The sequence below is a fragment of the Myxocyprinus asiaticus genome, chromosome 43 (genome assembly GCF_019703515.2).
Source record: "Myxocyprinus asiaticus isolate MX2 ecotype Aquarium Trade chromosome 43, UBuf_Myxa_2, whole genome shotgun sequence".
In the NCBI taxonomy this organism is placed as follows: Eukaryota; Metazoa; Chordata; class Actinopteri; order Cypriniformes; family Catostomidae; genus Myxocyprinus; species Myxocyprinus asiaticus.
In genome coordinates this window covers 28,289,487-28,301,754 of record NC_059386.1, presented here as the reverse complement: position 1 = coordinate 28,301,754, position 12,268 = coordinate 28,289,487, and the positions used below count along the sequence as shown (strand labels likewise).

At 39.6% G+C, this 12,268-nt stretch overlaps 1 protein-coding gene across 2 annotated transcripts in view; it reads right to left on the bottom strand.

The window, feature by feature from the left end:
* The window catches only part of LOC127434029 (kinase suppressor of Ras 1-like), a 51,312-nt gene that overhangs the window by 14,404 nt on the left and 24,640 nt on the right, over positions 1-12,268 (bottom strand). For both annotated transcript variants that reach the window (XM_051686455.1, XM_051686456.1), the window contains exons 3-6: positions 7,678-7,825; positions 2,411-2,873; positions 723-898; positions 202-271 (exon numbers count right to left, since the gene is read on the bottom strand). In XM_051686455.1, the coding sequence (XP_051542415.1) occupies positions 202-271; positions 723-898; positions 2,411-2,873; positions 7,678-7,825 (857 nt within the window). The remainder of the gene's footprint in view (positions 1-201; positions 272-722; positions 899-2,410; positions 2,874-7,677; positions 7,826-12,268) is intronic.

The window sequence follows — 12,268 nt, the reverse complement described above, 5'->3', positions numbered from 1 at the left end:
CTTTAATACTACTACTAATAATACAAAAAAATTTTTTTATATCTAGCTAATTTCTGGGGACAGATTTGTCAAAAAACTACAGCCAAGTAAACCCAAACACACCCAAACTTACATCTAAATAAAAATAATTCTACAATAATGTGCACCGGTTCCATTTTGAGAGTTTTAAATTGGTGAAGAAAGGCGAGGAGGCAGGATTACCTGTGAGTGACAGCCAGACCGATGTCTCTCCGCAGAGCCTGAGGTGAACTGCGGTGGACGGTAACATTATCTAAAGATCAAAGATATTATTAGATATTATAAAGATAAAGATATTATCTAATATCTTCAAAGGATTCAAGCTTTCATTTGATTCTAAGAATTTCTAAATAACTTGGTCTCATACATAACAAAACCACCAGACATACTGGAACTTTTACAACACAACAATCACTTGTTTCCACACAGAAAACAGTTGTACTTTCACAAATATACTCAGACTCAAACACATCATTGTACCAAAGCTCTGTTGACACAGGAGTGTGAATCATTTACTCTGTTCCCATAAAAACCACCAGTCATAACAGAAGTATTTGACTGCGTAGAGTGCAGGTGAGAGCTTCCTCTTGAAACTGAGAGGCTGAACTCTGACCCCAAACTGAATTCAGCAGGCACTTTACTGCAGTCTGTTCTACCTGAACTAAAGATCTTCAAAGTCAAAAACTGTGTGAGTATGAACTCACTCCTCAGTCCGCTGTGCTCCTCCTGAAGTGTAGGGGTGCCCGGCATGGTGTAAGGGGCCGTGGCGGGTGCCGCCCCAGGGGTTCGTGCAGAGAGAATGGGCGAGCGTGACGGAGAGTCCTCACAGCCATTTCCATTAATCTGGACGTTCAGGAACAGCTTGTTCTTTTTCACACACCTGAGGACAATGAAAGACAGTCAAATAAGACCGAGATCACAAACATTATGTAATGGCGGTGGTGTAGTGGGCTAAAGCGCATTAACTGGTAAATTGCTAGTTCAATCCCCACAGCCACCACCATTGTGTCCTTGAGCAAGGCACTAAACTCCAGGTTGCTCCAGGGGTATTGTCCCTGTAATAAGTATACTGTAAGTTGCTTTGGATAAAAGCATCTTCCAAATGCATAAATGTAAACATTAGAGACAGGCTAGGTGGATTAATTGGGCAATATTTAGAATCTTGGGACTGTCAACATTATAGAAGATAACAGTGAAGATAAATGCTTGGACGACTAATTTAAGTCACAAATATTCTACAATATTATTGAGTGAACTGAGAGAAACTATTGTTAAATTAAAAAGTTAATTCAATTGTCAATTTTACATATCATGCAAATATATTGCATTTTAGAATCTCTTTATACAGTATATAATCTACTATATACGGTACATAATCTATATATACTGTTTATCATATATAATAGGGGCAGTGGTGGCTCAGCGGTTAAGGCTCTGGGTTACTGATCAAGATGCCACTGTTGGGCCCTTGAGCAAGGCCCTTGACCCTATCTGCTCCAGGGGCACCATATCATGGCTGACCCTGCACTCTGACCCCAGCCTAGCTGGGATATGTGAAAAAGAAGAATTTCACTGTATATGTGCAAATGTATAATGTGTGATAAATAAAGAAAATTATTTAAAAAAAAAAAAATTATAATTATAAATTATAATAAATACTATTTAAAATGGGGTTCAAAAGTCTACATTGAAATAAAATAAACAAATATTTAGGATTTTGCACTATTTTTGGTCACAAATCAAATAAGCAAATTTGTGACACTGACCATGATAACTATTTCGTACAAGAGGTCAGATTTCATTGCTTCCACTGAAGCATAAATGCATGAAAGTAATTCTGAAATTCATGTTGATTTAGCAATTCATCTTTTTCACTCAAATTATTTGGACAATGAGAACAACTCTGATTGCATATTGACAACTCCACTGTATTTTAAAAATGTATTAGTATATTTTGAAACTAACATAAACCAAGATTAATTAGTTCTGTAAAAGTATTATTCTGTAAAACACTTTTGCTGGAAACGATGGCAAATAGTGCAAAACCACATCTATATCTGCCAGCTAGATAATGTTATGTATTCCCTGCAGGTGGACTCCAATTCAGGTTTTTTTAACGCATTCCATCTTCATTTAGCAACTGTGCTTGCTCGAAAAAAAAACAAAAAAAAAAACCTTTAAGTTCTTTAAGTTAATTACATAAGCATCATGCTTCCGTCTAGTCTGTGTTGGAACCTGGTCCCCTATATTCGCCTAGAGCTGCACTATTAACTCGAAAACACTCTATTACTGCATACATTGGGAAACGGTGATGTTAGGAAACTGAAAACGGATTAATGTGGATGTGGCCTCTCTCAAACTGGGTCCGGGTGTGAGCTCTGTCATGATTTACTTGTTTGTGGGCGTGTCCTCAATGCGATTGCCGAGCTGGCTCTCGTGGCTCTTGCTGCGGGTCAGCATGATGTTGGGAAGAAGATGTAGAACTTTGCGGGAAGGTGGAGGAGGGGTGCAGGGAGGCTTGAGGCGGTGTCTCCTCTTGGAGGGTGGAGTAATGGGAGGAGTCGAGGTGTGTCCATGAAGTCGAACAGGTCGAGACGTGTAGTATGGGCTGGGGTCGGTGAGACTCTCTGCGTAACCGTGGGAGATATGAATCTCGCCGGGTGACAGGATGTAGCGGGGATACGGGCAGGTGGTGAGGGGTGTGGAGGGCATGGTCGGAGGCCGGGCCAGAGGAGAAGAACTGTGTGGTCGTAAGTAACCTCCCAGTAAGGGAATCTGATCCACTGGAGTCAAGCTGCCACTGTCCCGTCTCGTAGGCTCAGAGAACCAACAACCGCTGTCCTCTTTAAACTCCCCTATAGATAATAAACACACTCCTATTAGATCAAACAGGAAGCTTGAAAAAAAAAAAAACAATAACATCTCAAATATAATGACTGAGGCCACGTCCACACTAATACGTTTTCATTTGCAAACGCATTAATTTCGCAAACTTTTTATCTAGTGAAAACAAAGCTTTTCAAAAACGCTCTCCCAGGCCACGTCCACATTAATCTGGATACATTTTAAAATGTCTTTTCCGAAACGCTCTCCATCCACACTGTCATTTTCGAGCATTTTCCAAAAGTTGCTTGTCCACACTGAAACATATAAAAACTTACTGCACATGCTAACCGTTGATGGACAGCAATTCTGAGTAAATTTCCTGTCAAAGGAATGCAGTGTAAAGGTTGTACAAAGTAACATTTATCTTTAACAATGCTTTTACAACAAATACGTCATCGTTTTCAGATATCTCCTTTTTCCCTGTCCACACTACAACGCAAAAACTGCGTTTTCAAATGTATCCACTTGGGAGACCGTTTTCGAAAGGCTCCATTTTCGCTGTCAAAAATGCCGTCTCAGTGTGGACGGAAGGCCAAAATGTAGAGAAAAAGATGCGTTTTCAAATAGAAACGTATTAGTGTGGACATGGCCCCAGTGGATAAATTTGAAAATGCCATAGTAGTGTGGACAAGGAAAATGGATATATTCGAAAACGATGACGTATTTGTTGTCATGTCATTTACAGTCATCTGATCCATTCAGCCTAAAACAATCATGATGACGGCCTATGTTGTAGCGGCATTGTCGTGCCTGCTATCCACTTTGATAGCATTGTTAAAGATAAATGTTATTTTGTACAACCTTCACATTACATTCCTTTAAAGGCAACAGGAAGTTTACTCGGAATTGGTGTCCGGTGGCAGAACACGAGGAAAACTGCGTTTCAGGCTGCACATGGATATGACGCAGGGCCACGCTTCTTACGTTTTTTTCACAAGCGCAGTGAGGGAATTTAAGCGTTTTCGTACGATTCAGTGTTGATGAGCAACTTTTGGAAAACGTTTGAAAATGGCAGTGTAGATGGAGAGTGTTTCGAAAACAAAAATGCACTTTTCAAATATATCAGGATTAATGTGGACGTAGACTAAATTTGACTGGAAATTGCTAGGAGATCACAAACAGTGAAGCATCTAAATAACTAAAAATACCTACACAAAATATAAAGGCAGGTTAAAACAGCCCAAAAAAGTATTCTAAAAGTCGTAACGCAATAAAGCGGTAAGCGATAAATTACATCTCTTCATTGTTAATGTAAGTTTTTGTCTGAATTTCTTCAATGTTAATGGTGGGTCGCTCCACCTACAGTAAAATCGTATTGGTTCAATTTCCCGTTCCAAATAGCTGTATTTTAAAGCACAGATTTGACTTTCTGACTGGCTTTTATTTTGTTGCTTCATGCAGCATATCACTTTCCTTAAGGACAGAAAAATTAATTCTCAGAACTTGACGTTTCAGTGCCTAGTGTATAATTTAGCGTCACAAGAGACAACAATAAGAATAGCAATTAGTTCAGTGGCAATCAGTGGCCCAACATAGCAATACTGGCCAATGTCGTAAGATTTTTTTATTTTATTTTTTCGAACAATAGGGAAAGTGTTTGGTACGGAGCTCCTTAAGCGGCCAGTGCGGGAATTTTTTTCTGAAATAGTTTTACGTTCCCACACAATAGTTTTGCGTTCTCTCACAATAAGTTTTGCGTAGTGGTGTAGTAGTGTCTGAAGAGGTGGGCATACTGTGAATTTATGAAGAAGAAAAAACATGCACCCAGTCTCTAAAATATATATATATAATACAGTAAATATGTAAAATGTAAGAAAGAAATATATTTTTTCCATAAACAAATATTGGCTGTTGTAATCGTAGTCCCACATGAACTTACAAAATGTATATCAAGGTAAGTTTCTTGCTGGCATGGTGTACAATACACTACTACAAACCATGGTATGGTAACTTGATGTTAAATATGCATTTACATTAGGGGCCTGGGTAGCTCAGTGGTAAAAGATGCTGGCTACCACTCCTGGAGTTCGCTAGTTCGAATCCCAGGGCGTGCTGAGTGACTCCATCCAGGTCTCCTAAGCAAGCAAATTGGCCCGGTTGCTAGGGAGGGTAGAGTCATATGGGGTAACCTCCTCGTGGTCGCTATAATGTGGTTTGTTCTCGTTGGGGCACATGGTGAGTTGAGCGTGGATGCCACGATGGCGTGAAGCCTCCACACGTGCTATGTCTCCATGGCAACGCGCTCAACAAGCCAGGTGATAAATGCCGGGGTTGACGGTCTAAGACATGGAGGCAGCTGGGATTCGTCCTCTGCCACCCAGATTGAGGCGAATCACTACGTGACCATGAGGACTTAAAAGCGTATTGGGAATTGGGCATTCCAAATTGGGTGAAAAATAAATAAATTATGTATTTAAATTAATAGGTCTCATTAATGTTGCTTTCACTAGGCTTCTATGATAATACTTTGTAAGTAGTCTACTTAATAAACTAATCCATACATAATACGGAATAAACTGTTGTATAGCTCATATGAGTGTAGTAATGTTCACGTTAACACGTTATCTTGTATTACCATATATAGCCTACATAAGTATTCGTGGTTATTTGTTTTAGATGTGTACTACAAGTGCTTTTCTGTTTATAGTGAAATTGCTTTCCTACCCAGAAATATAAATTTAAATGATTTGATATCACGGGGGAAAAAAGGCTCTACTGACAGCAGTAAAAGTCACAAAAAAATAAATAATAATTTATATAATTACGTGACACAGTTATCCGGCATCTGCAAAGAGCATCAAAAACTAGCACGGGTGCAATAACATCATGTATTTTCACAAAGTTTAAAAGCATAAGTTAACTTTCAATGTATAGCCTATATACTGTATACGTTTAGTATGGAAATACATTTAAAGCGCAAATTAGACGGAAATGTCCCGCCCCTTACTGAAACGGAAAATATTATTGGTTAGCAAATATCCAATCACATCTGAAAAGAACGTTCTGATTAGTGGATCAGATTAGTTGGACTATCTGTCTGTTTTGCCAATGCCATCAGTTGCGCTCCCGCAGCTCCGTGAGCGTTTAGAGAGAATCTCTACACACTTCTATATACACAGTTCACTCAATGGTGCATCACGTTAGTAGATTGAAAAAGTTCTGGGTCAAAAGACTACTCATTGTTCTGGCGGCCATACATATCATCACTTATTTTAGGTGGGCATATGCAAAATCCTCAGAAAGATAGGTGGGTATACAGTACAGCGTATGCCCTAGGGGGGTTGGGGTGGGGGGGTGGTATTGGGGTGGGGTGGAATGATTGGGTTCAAAATAGTGTTACTATGAATGCAAACTTTAATACAGTGAAAAAGACACTCTATTAGCATAACATAAATATATAAATAAATAAACATTTCCAACATTCTTTTGAATGTCCATGTACTAAAATCAAATATTTGATGCCATGAGTGTACCTTCATTTACTATTGATATTATTTTGAATGGCCATGGAAAATGAAGCAATGTGATAAATTTACCTGGTTGCAAAAAGTAGTCCGTTAATTTACCTGATGAACTTTCACCTTTTGCTGACCGTTTATGCTTCGCAGAGCTAATGTGTGCTTCTAAATCACTTGCACCTTTATTAGCAACTGACACATAAGTGCCAGCTTTACATGTCAAACATTCTGCTTCCCACGGATCTCGACCTGGATGAAAGCATGGGAATTTTTTGTGCAAATCTTCTGTAAATTTGCACTTTCGTTTGGGCATTGCTTCCGCTCAGCTGTCATTTGCTGCTACTGTCAAGCAACTGTTTGATGCCGAACACAACAGCGCTTCGTGCGTTCGCGGAGTGATTGACAGGCAGGAAATTGGCCAATAGTTGCTGCAAGCCTCTTATAATCGACCAATTGGTGTGCGAGAAGGCGGGACTTACAAAGAGGGGCAATGCAAATAAGCGCGCACACACAATGAAGTATTAGACCAGATGCGCATCATAATGCAACTAAAGCCGAATCCCGGACATTTTCGCAAATTTATAAATCCCGGCCAGACGCTTTTAACACATTTTTAAATTCAAAAGTTGTATATGTTACCATTAGTTAATGCACTATGAACTATGCAATATAACAATGAGAAAATGTATTTTCAAACATTAACAAAGATGAATAAATACTGTAAAAAATATTTTGTTCATTGATAGTTAATGATACTTAATGCATGTAATATGTGAACATTTTTACCTTATAATAAATGCTACCATAGCTTTTAGCGGAAAACATGTTTTTTAATACATTAGCCTATACTGTATCCATATAGTAACCATGGTTTTACTATAGATTAACCATGGTTAATTTTCTGGTTACTATAACTTTACTAAATTCAAAATAACCACAAAATTATGATTTTTATTACCATAGATTTTGTTTTCCTGTATTAATACTATGGTTTTACTACCAATATCAAGGTTAAAACATGGTTATTTTAGTGAAACCATGGTAAATTTATTGCAAGGGAACGCAAAACTATCACGAGGGCACGCAAAACTTATTGCGAGGGAACGCAAACTATTGCGAGGGCACCCAAAACGTATTGTGAGGGAACACAAAAAACTTTCAGAAAAAACTTCCTGCCCTGTCCTCTAAGGGGCTCTATAGTTTGGGAAGCATCTGCTTAGAAACAATCTTTTTTTTTTGCCATTTTGTTTAGTGCCGCTAAAAATTACACACTGTAGCTTTAGGACAAGTCAAGGAGAGAGTGTCGGCTACTCACCTGACTCAGAGGCACTCTTTAAACAGTTGAGAGCAGCACACAGCCTGGTACACTCGTCTGAACTAGAGCCCAGCCTTCTCATGGTTTCCTGCACCTGACTGCTGGGCATGTGCAGCAGAGAGTCCAATGACAGCTTCACATTCACTGCCTGAAGAGAGAAAGAGAGAATGACGGTCAGCCTATTCTAAGATACCGCTGCTTTTAGAATGTGGTCTGACAACCATGTATTCTACAGGTGTCAGCTGTAATAACAAAGAAAAAGAAAAGATAACTAGAACAAACCTCTTGAGTATGGTACAGCAGTATACTGTACACACTATTTCACTCACAAACACAATATACCTCATTTAAAACACACGCGAATACAGCTCTTACGTATCTGAACCAGAGTGAAATTGGGTGAAATGTTCGGGTTAAAGACAACATGACACGGCATTTGCAATAATTCAACTTCAGTAATCTGATGAACTACAGCATGTCCAAGAGAAACAGAATTTTCAAGGGGAAATATGAAGGGCAGGCTTGATTTCAACCATCCAGCTTTGATTGGCTGAAACATGATAGGCTATAATCAGGCCCAGACGGAACCTCTAGATGGAAACAAGCATTTTCCTACACTGATTTTAAGGAAAAATATGCGGAACTCTGCAGAAGGGATTTAAACATAGTAAAATGTGTTAAATGGAGCTTGGAGTTCTACACTCTTATTTGTAGCTAAAATCCACATCAAATTACCCAAAACATTTAAAGGGGTCATGAAATGGAGAATTAAATTTTCCTTGATATTTAGACATATAAGAGGTAACTGTACTATAAAAACATTCTGTAAATTTCAGAACTCAGAACATCCTCCTCGGTCTAAAAAGAGCATTTATAGTTACCACCCAGCTGAAACATCTCATTTTGAAATCTGTCTGTTCGTGACGTCATGACACATTGCTCATTTGTATTTACACATCCCACAATATTCGTCATCGTAAAAGAATTGTTGACAGCTGAAACATTAATCACTGCAATAATGATCCAATCATAGGCTCTTAAGGATCTGCTTATTTAAATCCAAACGGCGACTTTGTTTTTGGCCAGGCAGTGTATATTCAGATGCAATGTGTTGAATGTGCGTTATGTGTAAACCCTGAGATGTAGTTTTATAATGTACTTCCTACTGAGTTTGCTGAATCTGAGGGGCTGCATGATGTTAGCCTATCATAACAGTGGGCGTTTACATTGAAGTTTTAAGGAGGCACTTGTGCAAAAACCGAGCGTTTTTAAACAAATTTTTTAACCACTCCACAGATTGTGCTATTTAACTATAGTTTTGGCAAGTCGTTTAGGACATCTACTTTGTGCATGACATGAGTAATGTTTCCAACAATTGTTTACAGACAGATTTTTTCACTTTTAATTGACAAATAGCCAATTAGCTTCTGATAGGAGTTGTACTGAACTGGAGGTGTACCTGTGGATGTATTTTAAGGCCTACCTTCAAACTCAGTGACTCTTTGCTTGACATCATGGGAAAATCAAAAGAAATCAGCCAAGACCTGAGAAAAAAAATTATGGACCTCCACAAGACTGGTTCATCATTGGGAGCAATTTCCAAATGCCTGAAGGTACCACGTTCATCTGTACAAAAAATAGTATGCAAGTATAAACCCTATGGGACCACACAGCCATCATACCACGCAGGAAGGAAACGCATTCTGTCTCCTAGAGATGAACCTAGGTTGGTGCGAAAAGTGCAAATCAATCCCAGAACAACAGCAAAGGACCTTGTGAAGATGCTGGAGGAAGCAGGTAGACAAATATCTATATCCTCAGCAAGGAAGAAGCCACTGCTCCAAAACTGCCATAAAAAAGCCAGATAACAGTTTGCAAGTGCACATGGGAACAAAGATCTTACTTTTTGGATAAATGTCCTCTGGTGTAATGAAACAAAAATTTAACTGTTTGGCCATAATGACCATTGTTATGTTTGGAGGAAAAAGGTGAGGCTGGGAGTCACGTGACACCATGCAGGGATCGGACGTGTGAATGGCGAGCTCTGCGCACTTTGCTAGTTTTAATACTTTTTATGACATAAACCGGTGAGATTCAATACACTCTGTTCCATAGCTGTTCCAGGAGGACAATATGTCAAAGAATTTAAAATCCTTAAAAGACACTTACGTGTCTTCTGAACATGTCGGCAATGCTGACGAAGGTCATTGCTGATTTGGAGGATCTTGCTGTGATATGTCGATCGATCACTGCCATGTGATGTGGTTACAAGAGTGGGTGATGTCAAGAAAAGGATCGATTACCTGGAGTCATCGGAGAGGGAATTATCTGCTAATCTGCTAGCAACCAAGGTGGATTGTCTGGGAGAAGTTGGAGGACATCCCACATCGTGGGAGTCCCGGAGGGAGTGGAGAGACAGGTTATGGTGGAATTCCTGAATGGAATATTTCCAAGTCTGCTCGACATGGCAGGCCATAAGCTGGAAATCAAGCGAGTTCACAGGGTTCCGGCTCACCGATCCGCAGAGGGAGACAGGCCCCGATCAATTCTGGTCACATTTCTGAGATCATCCGATAAATATCTAGTGTTATGTGAGGCGAGGAGTAAAGGAAGGCTTTCTTGGAAGAACCACAGCATTTCTTGTTCCCAGACTTTGCAAACTTGTCAAGAGAGAAACGTGATCGATTCAAGGAATGCAAGAAACTTTTATATCAACAGAAGGTCGCTTTTGCACTGATATTCTCAGCCAAATTGAGCATAGATGCTAAGGATGGTCGTAAAACATTTACATGCACACAGCAAGCAATGTCCTTCATAAAGTCAATGGAGTGAGTGTGTTGTCTTTTTGTGCTCATGTTGCAGCCGAGTGGACCGGCTCACTGAGCATATGCTTGACTGTTTGAAGAATCTGCATGTTCTTTTTGTGCTGGCTCCACCTAGGTATTGGAGGAGGGAGTGTGGACTAGGATCCTAAAAAACACCAAGTCTATATCTAGAGATGCAAAGGTTTGCCTTATGCAATTTAAGATTTTACATCGGTTCTATTGGACCCCCTCTAGATTGTATAGGCTTGGTCTTAAAGACACACCCACCTGCTGGCAATGCCAGTCAGAAGATGGGGACACAACCCATGTTCTTTGGTGGTGTGTTAAGATCCAAGATTTTTGGTTGAGGGTTCAGAGTTTTATGTGTGACGTATTGGACACTCAGATTTGCCCCAGACTCTGTATTTTAGGTGATGGGGCAGTCATTAATATAGGGGATAAATACATTAGAAATTGGGTCCTAGCCAGTGTTATGATCTGCAGGCAGGTCATCCTTAGGGGATGGAAGTCGGCTGGAGTGCCCTCATTTCAGGAGTGGTGCACAGAAATGGGCAGGGTGGCGGCATTCAAAGAAATGTCATATAGAAGGCAGGGAAACTTAACAAATGGGGCAGCTATTTGGCATATTTGGAAGGCTCTCAGGGAGGGGAAGTGGAGAGAGATGTGTAGTTTTAAATGTGTGTGATTTACATATATATATATATATATATATATATATATATATATATAAAAATTTTCCAAGTCGGACCACAGGGATATTTGTTGAGGGTCAAGGGTGGGGTTGGGGATTGGGAGGGGGACAGGGAATAATGGGGGTTAAAAATGTTGATTCGGTGTATATATGTTTGCTTTTCTGTTTCATTTGTGTGAATCAATAAAAAGTGTTAATTGGAAAAAGAGTGAGGCTTGCAAGCCGAAGAACACCATCCCAACCGTGAAGCATTGGGGTGGCAGCATCATGTTGCTTTGCTGCAGGAGTGACTGGTACAATTCACAAAATGGATGGCATCATGAGGAAGGAAAATTATGTGGATATATTAAAGCAACATCTCAAGACATCAGCCAGGAAGTTAAAGCTCAGTCACAAATGGGTCTTCCAAATGGACAATGACCCCAAACATACCACCAAAGTTGTGGCAAAATGGCTAAAGGACAACAAAGTCAAGGTATCGGAGTGGCCATCACAAAGCTCTGACCTCAGTCTAACAGAAAATGTGTGGGCAGAACTGAAAAAGCATGTGCGAGCAAGGAGGCCTACAAACCTGACCAGTTCTGTCTGGAGGAATGGGCCAAAATTCCAGCAACTTATTGTGAGAAGCTTGTGGAAGGCTACCCAAAAAGTCTGACCCAAGTTAAACAATTTAAAGGCAATGATACCAAATACTAACAAAGTGTATGTAAACTCCTGACCCATTGGGAATGTGATGAAAGAAATAAAAGCTGAAATAAATCATTCTCTCTACTAATATTCTGACATTTCACATTCTTAAGTAGTGATATTAACTGGCCTAAGACAGGGAATGTTTTCTACGATTAAATGAAAAACTGAGTTTAAATGTATTTGGCTAAAGTGTATGTAAACTTCGGACTTCAATTGCATGTCTATGTGTTTACTGACATATATTTACCACTTATATACATATTTAACACATTTAAACATGTCAGTAGATCCGCACATATACTTAACAGGCAGTTAGAAGGTTATTCAGCAGCTTTTCATAGATTTATAGGGTTTTGTTGGGGCACCATACGGCAGGTGATTCTGC